General features: G+C 38.2%; 1 protein-coding gene across 1 annotated transcript; it reads left to right on the forward strand.

The window, feature by feature from the left end:
• Positions 1-303: 303 nt before the first annotated feature.
• Positions 304-14,293, forward strand: MRPL45 (mitochondrial ribosomal protein L45). The gene is made up of 8 exons (XM_075177023.1): positions 304-400; positions 3,344-3,542; positions 3,670-3,787; positions 4,136-4,234; positions 11,898-11,946; positions 12,038-12,187; positions 13,428-13,598; positions 13,714-14,293. The coding sequence occupies exons 1-8, from the start codon at positions 341-343 to the stop codon at positions 13,798-13,800; spliced, it is 933 nt and encodes a 310-aa protein (XP_075033124.1). The 5' UTR covers positions 304-340; the 3' UTR covers positions 13,801-14,293.
• Positions 14,294-16,648: the final 2,355 nt, after the last annotated feature.

Below are 16,648 nucleotides of genomic sequence, written 5' to 3' on the forward strand. Positions count from 1 at the left end.
AAATATCCCTGTTCAGTAAATGTACAGTACTGAAACTTCATCTAACGAACAGAGAAATACAATCTATTGTTGTAGTTTGTGCATAATGAAAATCATGGACATTTCCAAATACAAAAAATGTCCAGGGACAAAATGGTTGGAAGATGAGCCTGTCCCTGGAGATCAGGGTTAGTAGGTAACTATGCATTATGATATACAGAGCTACCATAGAGCCACTCTGTGTCACAGCAGTACGCTAACACTATGCTACTTTTATCAACCAAATGTCATCCAGGAGCTCCGCCCACTCCGCCCACAGCCCAGTGACAGCTCTTCCCACGTGACCACTGAGGAGCCCAGCATGCTGTGCACGCTGAAAATGGCGGCCTCCATGAGAGTAGCTAGGGCGCTAGGTGAACCGGTACGTATAGGGTCTGTGAGAAAATAAATACGTTTTTAAAATGCCTAGCGAATGAGAGCAACATTAAAGTAGACGGGACCGAAAGATAAAAGTATTTAGTGACATACATTTAACAGGAGTTGTGCGGGTGATGTCACTATGTCCTAATGGAGGCGTGTGTGGTACTAAAACTACCAGTATGACTTGCCAGCTAGGGCATGCTGGCACTTGTAGTTTCACAACAGTTAGGTATCCACATGATGTGTATGCTTGATGTAAATAGTAGGTGTCTATAGGTCATATATATGTGATGAACACATCCCAGTTTACTGAGAGGTAGGAGGTAGATGTAGTGAATACAGGGCAATTAGAGTGAGATTAGTTATACTCTTATGCAATAACTAATAACATGTAGCCTTGCAGTCTCTGCAGTAAGCCCTGTCATTGTGTAACTTATCTAGGGTGGCTACATTTTAATAACACCACACCTGTATTTATTATTGTATATTGATAATTGTTCTCAGTTTTGTATGATTATAGTTTGTGTATCCTACAGTGCCCATAGGACATATTGCTTGCTTGTTAGATGCACGCATTAATATTTTCCGTAGATGGTAGCGCCATCTACTGCCCTGACATTGAGACAAAAACTCAATTTTAAGAGGAACAGGTTTTACTCTGTAAAAAATCTTAAATGAGGAATTACCAATGATTGTGCTACAGTTTTACTCAAATATAGATCTAGCAATGTGTCCCAGAGTAATTTGCTTTGACAACTTCTTGTCAAAGCTTAGTTTATTCCCACACTCCTCTTCATTTAAAGTACTGTGTCTATATTTCCTCTCTCCCAACTGTTTCTTGCAATTCCTTCTCACTGATATTTCCCAATTTATTTCTTCACCATACCGTACTTAGAACTACCATTTTTTTCTGAAATGAAAAACCAAATACCCCTGTGATCTATTGTCAGTGGAAATCTTGATGAATGGTGCAACGAAACTGAGATTGTAACTTATTTCCACAAAATATGGATGCAAACTTGAAGGATACATCAATAGTCATAATTCTAGGCAAATTCGAATTACAATTGAAAGATTTATAGTGATAAAAAAAAAAAACTACCCATGCCCCATTCTTACCTTCCTCTCTTCTCTGTTCTCTGTAAAGCGCTGAGAAATATGTAGGTGCTATATCCTTTTTTTGTCTCAATCCTAAAACCCTAATTTTGCCTTTTTACATGGTCCTTTACTGCCTGTTAATTCTGATCAATAACACCTTTTTGCTCACCTACATTATCCAGTTTATTGGGTGCATACAAGCTCAGCTGAAGCATGGTAAGGGCGTGCAAATTCTGATTAGGCTGCATCTCCAGATTAGGAGACTAATCTTTTGTGGCTACTTGAGCCCAGGAGTAAAGATACTTGCTGATGATCATCAGTATGTAACTTTACAATTGTTAAATAAACTGCATGGTCCCCCATCCCCTGATGGAAGCCAGCAACAGCACTGATAGTCTGTGGTTACCGCTAATGCAGGGGGAACAATTGGTATGGGTCCCCCAGGAGTCTGTGTAATCAGCCACAGGCTATGCCAGGCAGGGCTGTTTTCACTATAACTGGGAGTCCTGTAACATTGATCTGTAAAAGTGGGAACCGGCTTCAGCCTTGGGCTGAATTACTTTGGGAAGTCAACATATCTTGATGTAGTCAAATTCTTGCACAGTATTATGAGCAACACAGTATACACACATTAGACTGCAATTCTGTAGCAGAATTTCTACGTGTATGCTTAGGAAGTAGAAATGCATCTAACATTACATGAGACCCTGGGGCTCCGTGATAGACCTCAGACCTGCCAGATGCAGCACCTCACTGTCATATTGGCACGCAGTTGGCTTTATTCATTATGGAAAGTAAAGCAAAAATAAAAACTTTGCACCTTGGCAAAACCATGTTGCATTGGAGGGGGATGTAAATTTCATTTGTGGGGACAGGTCTATAGTTGGGGTAGGGCGTTTCCTAGATCAACTTTAAATTATAGCATAAAAATAAAGCTATCAAGTATTTGTGTGCTACATGAAAAAACAGCCAGTATTTAACTTATGTGCAAAGTAATAAACTTATTTGCACCCCTTGTATTGTAACATGGTTTGTCCAGGAGGAAATTTACGCCTTTTTTTTGTTTGGGCTTTTCTCACCTTAATGAATCAGGCCCAATGTGTACAAAGCTTTGTGAAGAGTTGGTAGCAAAATAGAACGGGAAGAGTGACTTTTTATTTCCTATTTTTTAATATTGATTTTGTTAGAAATTTCATTTAATAGGCGTCATGTACATGCATAAGTTATTGTCATCATAGGTGTATGCAGTAAACTATTTACAGGTGGATGTATATGGACAGAATGTTAATCATCCTCGTTAGCATAGAAGTGAATTAAATAATTTAATTATTGCTCTCTCGTGAAAAAGTTTGGTGTTTTTTTTGTTTGTTATGTAGACCACTCTGGTTGACTGATGCTTAAAATTGCTGTAAATCATTACTAGCAGCTTGAAGGAAAAAAGTATGGAAAATGTCTTCTTACAGTAAACCAGAATTATTTATTTAGTTCAGATCACAGAATGGCTGTCTTCACTATGTGTAGGTCACAGGTGACTTTTATTGCAAGCAGACGGATGGCAATCTCTTGAAATTAGTTTATGCAGCTGTTAATGTCAAATATATTGAAATATATTCTTAAATCTTTTATGTTTCTCTCTACTGCACTTTTATCTACTTTCTATGTTCTTTTCCGGCACTTTCTTCTCTAGTAATAAACTGGTGGTGTGGGAGCTAATCTTTACATTATTTGTAGCCTAGACTCCATTTTGTCTGTAGCTTCAATGTTATGTAGTCTGCACAATACTAGAGCTGGTAAAAGTGGTGACAAATACAGTACATATGTTGGAGTTCAATATCTTTCTTTTTAGGGACTGTCTAAAATTCTCAATCCGAACCGATTGATAGCACCTATAACGGTACTTCCTGTAAGAACGAAAAAGAGAATGTTTATTCCACCCTCGGTGGGACGCAAGAATACAGTTGATGAAATGACAGCGAGAGCAAAGGCTGCTGGAGTGGTGGTACCACAGGAAATCCTGGAGCGTCCAATTAATATCTCTTGCACTGGTAGGAAAGTAAAACATGCGCGACGATAGTGCTAAGTAAAGAGAAATGATACCCTCCTCGCGAGAAGCATATTTAACATAGTTATGTTCCTGTATGTGTCCTTTTAATTCTGCCCTTCCTTTCCCAGGTGCAATCCAAGACCCGTATGTACCCCCCGAGGGAGATGCCCGGCTTTCTACACTCTCTAAAGAAGGTTTGATACAGAGGACAGTGCAGCTGAGACAGACCGCAGCTTCTCAACTGGCGTATGTAGTAGTGAAGCATCATAAAGCCACTATTTCCTATTTTTCAACCAATTAGTAGCATCATCCAACTCCAATTCCTTTTATATATTTTCTTATATTTTGTTCTTATCTTTCTCTTTCTCATCTTTCCATGGTAGCATTTTATTACTGATAGTGTATGGGGTCAGCAGTCATTTACATGTGCTGGCGTGGGATGCAGTGTGGAAGCCTCTTTCCTTTGGGGATGGTATCTACACTTTTCCTGTCATGAATCACATGTACCTTTCTCCATATTTCACCATATACCTACTATTGTGACAAGTTAGTTGGCCAATGACTGTGCTGGTATTAATCTACCTGTGTTTTAAGGATTCGGAAGATCAAAACTTATGACCAGGATTTCAGCACCAAGACGTTTCCAGGGAAAGCGCAGGAAATCTTTATTGCAGCACACAACTGCTTGACACAGTAAGCAGCCTTTTTTTCATTACACCTACATATTACTGCCTTTTGTGGTTTATTTTATGCACCTGGTGTGTACTATAACACTCCACGCAGTATTTGTGTCTCCGGGTCCTTTGAGGCTCTTGAGCTTCTGCAGATCTTGATGATTGTTATAAACCTCTGCTGTACTTCAGCCTTAATATCATGTAGCTACTTTAGGCAGTCTCCTGAAATGGGTGTATGTAGCTATTTGTGTCAAATATATTGAAATATATTCTAAAAAGTGCAGTAGAAAGAAAAGTGTAAAATGCCTAATTTTTCCAAAGATTAACCTAAATTTCCACGTCCTTTTTTGGCACGTCCTTCACTAGAAATAAACTGGTTGTGTGGGAGCATATAGCTAAGCTTCTGTTAGTATTTTAAGCCTAGACTCTATTTTGATTTTAGCTTCCATTTTATATATTTTGCTTAGTATCAAGAAATTATTATAAACTGCTTCTGTCCGGAGACAGGAGAAAGACACTTATCAAAAGATAAAATGAAAGTAAAATTATAGTCAATTTTATTGGCTGCACTGTTTATGCCACCCTTTTAAGGAAAATGTTATGTTTGTGTGAAAAGCATTCGACCTCTGCTATGAATACTAAATACTCTACCCACAGATCTATGATAAAATAAAGCATCAGAATCAATAATTTTCACGACAGCGGGTAAAGTGGGTTTGTCCAATTTCATTCTATACTATCAAAAATTATATAAACATTTATTTTCTTCTTATTTTTTTTATTTTTTAAATATGCTATTTTTTTAACATCATTAATTTTATTAGAATTTTAGTGTTTAAGGGGGGAGGAGTGCAGAAAACAAGGGGGAAAGGAAGGGGGAGGGTACAGAGGGGGGGGGGGGGGGGGCAGACATAACAATGTATACCTAGCCACATAGTATTCAGCAAAGAACATAGTATCAGGATCTAGTTAATCGGGGGTTTAGAGGTTAGTACAGCAGGGACTGAGCGTCAAAGGTGTATGGACTAGTGTGGGATCTGTGGAGCTAGACGAGTCAGTGGGGTGGATAAGAAATATGCTATTATGGTTTTGGATAAGACTAAACAAAAAAGGGTTTTTACAGCTTCAAAGTAAGCAATTGAACAGCATTCATACAGATGGTATAATTAAAAGAAACTTTAACGTTTATTAGAAAGACCACATGCAAATATAAATGAACAATAGCATATGAATAGTATTATATCAGTGAATGCAAAATGTAGAAGTAAAAAACTCTTATAAGGTTGAATAATTTAGTACAGTAGGACTGGGAGTAAAACATGTCCCTTAGAAGGTGTAGTTGGATTTAATTATTGATATGTTCTTTGATGCATCTTTAAATATGTTGCATATGTTTATCCAGCTTTGAAATAATAGTATTAACTATGGGGAAATTGATTCTTTTATTTTAATTGTTTTTATTAATAATGTCAATTTATGATTTTAAATTTATGAAACCTCAACAAATATATAAGAATATAAAAATTCAAGCTGTATCCTGAATGCAGTGCACATCTGGAATGTTCTTGCATCAGTTTGCCTCAATTATGAATATCTTTACGTACCAATCAGACCATCACATCAAAAATGTCTTCATTCAACAATTCCGATTCAAGAGCCTTCATTTTGGATTGATAGACTTTCAGATGACGTTCACAAAGATCTTGGTTGTAGTAATTACAAGGTTAAGACGAGAGGGACGTCTGCTATGGCCTTACCTGTACAATATTTTGATAAAGACAAGATCCAGAGAAGAGGAAGCCCAAGTGACAGCATGGGCAATTCAACTTCTGGAACAGCATGGTCAGATTGTTAACAAGGAAAAGAGTCACTTACAAGATCCCAGAGCATTAAATTTGTCAAGACACCTCCAGGCTCATCGGATGGCTGCCACCTGATCAGGAGCAGGTGTGCTTTTCCTAAACATCTTCAGTAAAGCAGAGGGGACTTGCATGGATTCTGGACAGTGCCACTGTGGAGAATCTCTGCCTCCATGGCCACTCCCCCAGAGGCCTGATTTCAGCACCTCATAATGCCCTTCTCCCCACCACAGGTGGTGAGAAGGACCTGCACCAAGTGATGTGGGAAGCAGGTCTTGGGGATACCTTGGACTCTGAGGAATGGTCCAAGATTTGTTGGAAATGGGAAGACAGGTATTAAAATATTCTATATTGTCTGCAGTAAGCAAATTGCTTAGAAATTTCTTTGTCATTGGTGGCACTTTCTCACTAGGCTATGTGGCATCTGTCCGGATGGTGCCATCCAGGATCTTTCCTGCTTATCTGTTGGAGCTGTCCTATCCCAACAGTACTGGTAAGAAGTAATTTCTCTAGCCTTTAATGTCATTAGCTTACTGATTCCCCAGAACATATTGCTGCCTTTACCTATTCCAGACTTCCCCAGACATGCCCAAAACTACTCAGTCATAAGGGCAGACACGTGACAGTTGGCAGCTTCCTGGGAAAATCCTGATCTTCCCACTATTGTTATGGTGCTCAATCAGATATGTCAGATGGATCAAGAAGAGCACATAACTAGCATTCTGAGAAACTCCTCTGATTAATGTCACAAAGTATGTGCCACCTGGACCTCCTTCCACAACCCACCTTTGCTTAACTGGTAGGCCAGCCCTGTAGTTGTCACCGTTTATGTCCCAGTTTCTACCGGCCAATTCCCCTTTATTAGGCTTCCACCCGTGTGACCACTCTCCTCCCTGCCCCCCCCTTCCACACCTACCTCACTCCATCCTCTTCCCGAAATAAAACCAAAATCTGTAGAAAGCTTACGCCCAAGTTTATCCTCCCTGGTTTCTCTTTATGCTGTTTTTTATTTGGTCTGATTTTGTCAGTATAACCAATGTTACTAAATGGCTCAGTCTACATTATTTTACTGTATTATCACATTATTGTGACTTCGATGATTACAATGTAAAAAAAAATCTGTCTATACCCATCACAAGGAAAAGCATTTTTGTTGTCTATAGAACCATGGCGGAGATGTGGTGTTCCCTGGGCAAGATTTCATATGAAGCGCCAGCAGAATTGCTTTCTTGTAGCTTAGATGTCAAAGATCTGCATCGATTCATTGTATTATCAAGAGAAGCAAGGCAAGATCTACAATGGTGATTAATAGAAGGCACACTGACTGATCTTTTGGAAATCACAATTGGGTTATCATTACTTTAGATGTCTGCACCCTGAAACGTGCCGTCTGTGTCTGACAGCCCTATGATTGTGAAAAAAACACAACCTGTTTGCCATCTCTCTTCTTATTACGGCTGTATGTCGTAGTAATGTGTTTTTTCTGTATGCTATTGTTAAAACCCTAATAACATAAATGTAAAAAAATATATATATTTGAGAATTGTTGGTGATATTCAAAGCATGTCTCCAGTTCCAGGAAACCATTGCAGGTTGTCATGTTCCAGTGTTTTTAAACAAAATTGGGCAGTAGTGTCATACATCAATCACCAAGGAGGCACCAGGAGCCAAACAATGAGGACAGTCCGACCATTGTTCTATCAATAGAAGGCACATAGACGGTTTAGACAATATAAAAGCAGATTTTCTCACCCACAATGCGCTGGAGCCAGCAGAGTGATCTCTGAACAAAATAAGATTGTGAACAAATGAAGAAATCCACAAATAGAACTCATGCCAATAGCAAAGAACTCCAAAGTAAGAACATTTTGTTCACTCTATATAAATAGCAGGGGAGAAGCAGTAGATGCTCTCTCTACTAGTTGTAAGTTCTATATGGGTATATGTTTCCTCTATTCCCATGACTTCCAGAGTCCTAACAAAGAAAAAGTAAAATAAATTGCAATTCTACCTTTGTGGTAAAAAAATAGTTTGCAGAGGTGATTCAGTTGCCAGTAACACAGACATACTATCTGTCTATCTTGTCTGAATCTTCTACATAAAAGCCAAGTATGCTGTGAGATATCCTGAAATCTGACAGTATGGCTACTGAGCAGACTGCTGAGATAATAGGAGATTAAAAGGGTGGTCTCCAATCCATTGTTGGCCAGGAAACAGTCTATATCCAGTGTGTACTGTACAATATTGAAAATGTTCAATAATTAGTGTACTTAGTGGCACACAATACCAAGTAGATCCTTTATGAATCACATCCTGGAGTTTCTGCAAGACGGTATAGATCGGGAGCTAGCAGTAAATACACAGAGTAAAGATTTCTGCATTCAGGACATTACTACACAAGAAATTATCATTGGTGAGTTAGTCATAAGGTTCATTCAGACAGCAAAGCAAATAAGACCAGTACTTCGTCATCCTCTGTCACAAAGGAATTTGAACTTTAGTCTTGTGTTGTTATGGAAATGGATCGAAATATCCTTGAAGTTCCTTACTTTGAAAGTGGTCTTTTCAGCGGGTAATTACCGTATTAACGGTAATAGTTTTAGAGCGCTCGTTTTTCCGGCGGCCGGAGGAACAATTGAATACGCCCCTATAAATAAATGTTGATGATGAAAGATGATGGTTCTTAGGACAAATCCTACATTTCTCCCCAAAGCTGTATCAGAATTTCATGTAATCAGTAGATTCATGTTTCTTCCATATGCCCAAAGCCCAAGTGTCCAAAGGAAGAGACATTTCGCTGTCTGAACTTGGTGAGGACAATACGCATTTACCTGTCTCAGACTGAAGGACATAGGAAGACAAGGCAATGGTTTATTTTGAATCAGGGCAAGAAGCTGCCGTTATTTCCAGATGGCTTTAATTGTGTAGCCAGGAGGATTACAAGATCAAAAGATAGATTTTCTCGATTCTATTAAGGCAAAGGCAGCAGCATGGGCAGAGAAATAGTCTGCCTCTAGAAAAGAAATTGTGCAGAGCAGCAGGATGGTCATCTGTGCATACGTTCTCCAACCACTATAATATTGCAGTCCAAAGCTTGGTAAGAAAGTTCCTAGTGCTGCAATGTTCACCCTTGAAGTAACCGTTTGAGTAATGACCCTTGGCTTATGCTGCCATGGAGGAGGAAACAGAAACCAAGGAACTATTACCATTAATTGTGTTTCCTTGATATCTTCCATGGCATCCTAGAAACACTTAGGGATGGGAACTATCACCAGAAGACACCTGAAGGAAGGGTGGAGTGGCCTTATGTACTTTCCTGTCCTGGCTCAAGTAAAAGGAAGGAGATCAAAGATCAGTTTGTTGGTTTTTGTGCTCTATAATATACCATGTAATGGTGCTTTACCTATGACTTTCATAATGTTTATTTTTTATTACACCATCTGTGTATTTACTTACCTTTCAGTTGTTTTGTGGGATCTGTAGAAACTCATATTTTAATTTTTTTCAAAAAAACAACACTTTATATTTATGCAAGAAACGCAGGCAACATATTAACTTTAAAACATTTTCCAACATCAATCAATATTTTGTTAATATACAATATCAGATTTTTTGAAGGGACTGGAACTTGTTCACTAGCTATCAAATCACCACTATTGAAACTTGAATAACTTATTGGCATTGCCTTCATTGGGTTTATTTTTCAGGTTTTTATGGCATACACACATTTAATAAAACCTCCAAAATTCTGTTGACATAACATTTTCATTGTTCCAAGGTTTTTGTTTCTTCTATGAGCATCACTATATTGTAAAGTTAAACTACTAAAACACTGGAAATATTACTTTTTCAATTCTGTCTATTTTTTAATTTTGACTTGAAAGTTTAGTTTTATATTCCTTAAGCTGCACATTCTTTTAAATATGCTTACTTTCATCTGTTTTACATTGCTTGTTTTTTAATTTTGGTGTAATGAAAATAGAGACACAAAAAAAATATATTCTTTCTACACTTTTATAATTTTTCTCCAGATGATATTTTTAAGATATCCTCCAATAACACTTTTTCTTTCCTATTTTGGAGTATTGTATTCCATATTGTCTTCATGTATCCCCACATGTATGACAAGAAGGAGACATTAATACAGCTATTAACTAAACACATGGATGTAATACTTTTACTTTACACCTTGGAAAACATCAATAAGCTCCCAAGTCAAGAAGGGGAAAAATGATTTGTTAGTCAAGAGGGTTAACTTATGACTTTAGGAAGATAATATTGGTCAAGAGAATTTAGTGTACCCATCAACTTCACATAGTGCAGGCAGCCATTTTGTGTGCTAAACCAATGTTCATGAGAAATTGATTTATTTAGAACCAGTGATATCTTGGAGGTACTTCATGGCTAAGTATTCACAAGGCACTGGTTTCTAGTGAACTGTCATTCTCTTAAATTCCCGAAAAGAAAAGTAAAGTAAAAGTATCATTAAAAGGAAAGTCTTTTATTTTTTTTCCATTAAATACTTGTATCAGGATGTTATTAATGTCTACTGTGCATAAAATGCATTTTTACAGTTGCTCCTGATTGCAAACACATGTTCTAGCATGCGTATGTGACCGTCATCCCTATCAGTCAGCACTTACACCTGCCCTGGGGGTGAGTGTCAGTGATACAGCTGAAAACATCTACCTTAGAGATGCCCAAAGCTTGAATTGGACATTGCTGCATGCGCTCAAGCTTGGCACGTCTTTACTGTAAATTGACCACGTACATATGACCCTTCCCCTCCCCGTTCCACCCATGAAATTATAGGCTATCGCAATGGTCCTTTGTGCTCGAAAATGAATAGCATGCACTTAAGTTCTCTGGCGTATAGTTAGTTTCTGGACATGCGCAGCTCATTAACATTCCTTAATGAAATGGACTCCGTTTTTTTTGTTTTTTTAATGATTACATCTAGAATATAAAAGCCTAGCGGCGTCTGTTAGTCTGTGTGTGGGGAAAAAAAACAACAAGCTGCAGCGCCACCTACTGGGCGGAGATATACACTGACCTACTAAATTCTTAGCATTATCTAATATATAAAAGTAAAAGCCTAGCGGCGTGTGTTAGTGTGTGTGTAAAAAACTATTGTCTCAGAAAGGGCTCATCCAATTGACCTGAAATTTGGTATACTGACATTATTTGACAAAAAAATTAGAATAGTGAAGTCAGTTAACTTCCATCATCCCCCCTTCCCCCTGTGGGAGGGGTAGTAAAGGCTAAATTTACGAGTTGAGGGGTCAAACTCATTTTCGTGAGGTAATTTTACCTCATGAACACACATTAAAAAGGGCGCTTGCGTCGGGAAGTAACGCTCTTCCCCTGAGGAGGCCTGGGCTAGGCCCAAATGCATGACAAGAACCTTTTTAAGACCTTAAGTAGCTTGATTTGACTAGAATGCATGAGTATCATGCACGGGTTAACTTGTATAATAATATGAGTTGTTAATTTCTCTTTTTTTTTTTGCACGCGTTCTAACTGGACTTTGTATTGCTCATGTGGGTATCCTGCAGTGTGTTCTGTCTGTGAACATACGATAAGTACTGTTTAGGGAGAACGTATTTATACATTTCTTTTTGAATCTGGGTATCTTAAGATCCGCTTGGATTTGACTACAGGCACTCAAATTCCGTGCGTATTTTAAAAACTTGCGTGCAGGGTGTGTTCTAAGATGGTTTCGGGTCCAATGTATTTTATTTGGTAGAACTTCATTTTTGAAGGTGTGGGTTGTGTGAAACTAAACAGAGAGTAGCTTGACATTCTCTTTATCTGCTCTACTAGGTTTGACCGTCACAAGCTGCATTTGCTGGTAACAGAGCATTGTTATCCTGTAAGTAGACTGATATGAACACTGTGTTTGTGATTCCGTGTCAGCTCTTCATCTTCTCTCAGTTCCTCTGTTTGTTTTTTTTCTCTTGTAGAATATGGTGCGGGGTAATAGATATCGCACAATCCACTGGTCTTTTGTGGAGTCTCTGGAACCTCCCCGAGTCGTGCAGGTCCGTTGTCCTGAAATGGCTAGCAAGGGGAACCTGTACGGACAGGTGACTGTCCGCATGCACAGCAAGCAGGTGAGGGCCAGAGAAATAGGCATTTGGTGATCCTGTTATTACAAAGCACTGTACTTTTTTTTTTTTCTTTCTTTTATAATCAATGGTGTCTTCTAATAAATTATATAAATATCTTTCTAGTTGACTGTATGTGTAATGTTTCTTCCGTATCTTCACAAAGATACAGATTTAGCAACGTTCCAAACTTTTTCAAAACCTTTTGTTGTGTTTTGTGAGATTGCAGGCAATTTATTTTTTCACATCTGTTTTGGATGTTGTGTTTGTTTCAAAGGAGGAAGATTTGATTTTATTGTTTAAAATATGCAAGCTTACCTTTTGTGTGCTCCACTATAGCACTGCATACATTTTCATACCTTTGCAAAAGCATGCAGTAAATCTGTTCTGTATATATGGCATTGGTTTGCCCAGCAATACTTATGGTAAAACCTTACCAATGCCTAACCCCTTACTTGTCCATCTTTTTCCTTGTCTGACACTTTGCCTATACCCTTGGCCCACTTTCCTCACCATATATCTTCCTCCATCACACCATGTCAGCAGAGGCTGTAATTATAGTTGGGGTTAACTTAAAGCCAACTGTCGTATAGCCTAAGGCATTAACAGCTATGTTAGTATATCAATGTGTTAAAAAGATTACCTACCTAGCCCTACTTTGGTTACCTGCTAGGACTACCATTGATATACTATGTGCATGGGGCAGAATTACTAAATACTGAAGTGAGGCTCTCTCACTTATATCACTACTTTTATCCTTGAAAGGTCAATCTTAGTTGACACCTGACCTTTCCTTGACAGCTGCATTGACATTTTGCAAAATCTTTTAGAAATTCTGACCTGCTGAACTTTTCTCAAATCCAAAATAAGTTTCAGGTAACACATCTAGATTTCTTTAAATACCTGAAAATACGCCAATGGATACAATTTAATTCTACACAAGATTTTTAAAATCATCCATTCTCCATAATTTGTATTTGTTCAGAAATTGTTCTTAAAAGAGTTGCTACACAATGCATGCATATGCATATTTTGGATTCATTTTAATCCAGGAGGAGAGGTATAAAAATGCAAATCATTCCAGATTAGACAACACAGGTTCAGACAGCCTGTCCTCCATCACAAATGTGTTTTGCTTTTTGTAAACATTATACAAATGATTGCAGAGTCTGGTTATCTATTATCAGTGTATATCTCTTTCACACCTCTGTCTGCAATCTGTAAACATTGTGTATCTTATTTGCAGATCCTGATGATCTATGATCGGTTTGGCCGAGTCGAATGTGGAAAGGATGAGCCACGGGATGTTCTAGAATATTTGGTATTTGAGCGTCACTTGCCAAATCCTTATGGATCATGGAGGTTGCATGGCAAAATAGTACCTGCCTGGGCACCACCAAAAGATCCCATTGTTAAGGTAACTAAAGGGAGAAGAATGGATGCTGTCCTCTTATTACCTGGTCATAGAATATGCATGTTTCAGTAAACTTTTGTGTGTCATGTTTACAAATTTAGCTTTTCCTGTGTTGCAGACGGTGGTATTACCGGGTCCCATGTTAAAGCCCTGGCAGGAGCTGGAAGAGTTAAATTTGGAGAGAAAGGAACCTACACCAACATAGTGGTACAAATAATGAACATCTTCCTGTGTATCACGATGAAGTCAGCCATATTTTTAACTGTAAAATCTATGGCTTTCTATTATAGAAACGAGAACACGAACACAGCAGCCTCTGTGATTCATACCCTGTCTGCTGTTATTTATCACTTCCCTGCTCCATGATCGGCATCTGTGTTCTATACATGCTTGCTGGTACCTTGTGTTTTGAGGCCCACGAATCTACGTAGCTCTGTCTGGACAATTTACAATTGTGTATCACACACCTTGTCTGGTGCAGTATTACATCCCAGACTCAAACACAAACTATGTGTTAAGGAATAAGTAATATTAATACGTGAATATCCTCTTTTGGAGTTCAAGATAAATAAGAAAAATACCTAAAATTTGAGCTACTGAAGGTTGTGGGAAACGTATCACTTTCTCGTCTTCAGCCAGCCTTCAGTCACTGTTTTGACTGTAAATAAAATTTCTCTTTCCTGGAGCAGGAGTGTTAATTTGTTTGTTGGCTGTTCATTGGGGTTGACATTGGGGTTACAGTATTGTTTACTGTATGCTTACTGTACTTTTGACACAGGTTGCGAAAGTCAAAATTATAGCAAGTCAAACTGAGAATGGTAGGACTTCACACAGTTTAACACACACAGTTTATGTCCGTAGTGTAGTTCTTTTTGGAGTATTTTATTCAAGAAAAGTAAAAACACATTATAATTGTGGGGGGCAGATCAGCATCTGAGAAAGGTGCCATTCCCTGGAAATATCATGCTTTTTTTTACCTTTTCTGAATAAAATACTCTGGAGTTTCAATGAATGACCTTTCCTCTGTGTGTTCTTTGGTCTATTGATTTAGTTTTGGCCAGTCATTCTAGCAAGACATGCCAGCTGTGAAAAATGTCAAGAAAATTATCCCTTTGAGACACAGATTACCCTAATTTAATTAAATGGGATTCATCAAGGAGATATTGCCCGGGATTGTGTACCTTGTCGCTTGATACCGCTCCATATGGAATATTTCAAGTCATCATTTTGCATAGTATCCTATTTGGAATGGTGTGTTGTAAATGTTATGTATATCCTCACGCTATATTGATTAAATTAATGGTTTATTTAAAACATGCACTGGATACTATCTTGATATATTTAATCAGCCCTAAGTTTGTTAATGCAGAAGAGGTCTTCTACAACTTTGGGTTAACAAAAAAGCTTTACCACTATTTAGGCAGTTGCAGGAGCCCTTAAGTTAGATCATACAACCTGGAAGGCTCATCAGGAATGAGGTGTACAAGGTGCGATGCAGGCCCATCACATGATCTTATTTTTACATGTGGGAGCAATTCAAGACATATTCCTATGCCCAGCCACATAGTTGGATTATGGGGGTGGGGGGTACAAGAAGTCAGGCAGCCCCTCAATCTGGTGCTCAGAGAGGAAGTGTGTTTATTTCCTGTCTGAGCAGCAAGGAGCATGTCACAGCTTGGTGGCTCAGTGGTTAGCACTTCTGCCTCACAGCACTGGGGTCATGAGTTAAATTTCCACACAGGGCCTTATCTATGTGGAGTTTCCCTTGTTTTTTCATGGCTTCAAATATTACAGTTTCTTCCCACACTCCGAAAACATACTGGTAGGTTTATTGGCTGCTGTCTAAATTCTCTAGCACACACACAAAAGACTATGGCTAATTTTGACTGTAAGCACCAATGGGCAAGGACTAATGTGAATGACAAATTGTCTTTGTACAGCGCTGTAGAATTGGTGGGGCTATGTAAGTAAATGGTGTTGATGAACTAATGGTAAATAACCTGCTTTATAAAAGGGGCTGCAATGAGAGGGAGAGATGCGTAACAACTGTTTTTTTTTCTCTTTAAACCTTAATGCAGCACTACCCAGCCAGTACTTAGCAAGTAATGCCAGTTTCTCCCATCAGAAGATGCAACATTTTTACCCCTGGCTGAGTATTTTCTTTATACTCCTGTATTTTGCAACTTGGTAAATGACACTTCCCTTGCTAATTGTATTTAGTGCTGGACCTGCACTTCGAAGCTTCTACCTATATATTATCCCTGCACTCTATCCAAGCTGTCTATATCCATAATATGCAGATGGAAAAAAATGTATTATGTACTCATAGTTGTACTTAATATATGATCAATAATTTATCTAGTTGCATTGCCACCTATTTTACTTTACAGTTTACCTCATTGTTTTGTTGGTGTTTTGCTCTAAAACAACTTATTTTTAGTATGTTGTTATAGGAGTAGATTACCTCTTTATAGACTGTAATGTGATAGTTCTCATTAATGTTTTTATTAAATTGTTGAACTGCACCTAAAGGAGAAACTCCAGTTGAATTTAAGCCCTCCTTTCCTAAGTACTAGCACTAATAGTTTGTATATAGTTTGTATATAAATGATGAGCATCTTATTGGACAGCTGTAGGTTAAGCCATTCAATCAGTTGCATCCACAACCTTCTGCTACTTGCCTTTTACATTTTTGTTTGCTGTTCTGAATTAGAGTTGAGTGCAATTTTGTGTGGTATAATTATATGCATTTACGAACTCCTTTCCTGGTTGATAGTAAGGTGCACAGTCTTTGCTTCTTAAAATGACTTGGATTCTCCAGCTCCTCAGAGACTCCACCTTGTCCTCATATCTTCAAAGGGATCCATTTTATATGTATTTATAGTCATTAGACCAACATAATAAAAACACACAATTGCCCCATTTAATAGAGTCTCAATGTATCCTCACTCATGATTAAATGAGGCCTAATGAAAGTATTTTAGGTGAGAAATGCGAGAGTTTACACTAATAACTGAGATGGTACTAAACTGGTAGTAGCCTGGATGTTTATA

This window comes from Mixophyes fleayi, chromosome 6, assembly GCF_038048845.1.
Source record: "Mixophyes fleayi isolate aMixFle1 chromosome 6, aMixFle1.hap1, whole genome shotgun sequence".
NCBI classification, from domain to species: Eukaryota; Metazoa; Chordata; class Amphibia; order Anura; family Limnodynastidae; genus Mixophyes; species Mixophyes fleayi.

Coding starts and splice junctions, on each gene's coding strand:
- MRPL45 (XM_075177023.1), top strand. CDS start 341: ATGCTGTGCACGCTGAAAATGGCGGCCTCCATGAGAGTAGCTAGGGCG. Junction 3,788..4,135: donor ACCGCAGCTTCTCAACTGGC/GTATGTAGTAGT, acceptor CTGTGTTTTAAG/GATTCGGAAGATCAAAACTT. Junction 4,235..11,897: donor GCACACAACTGCTTGACACA/GTAAGCAGCCTT, acceptor CTGCTCTACTAG/GTTTGACCGTCACAAGCTGC.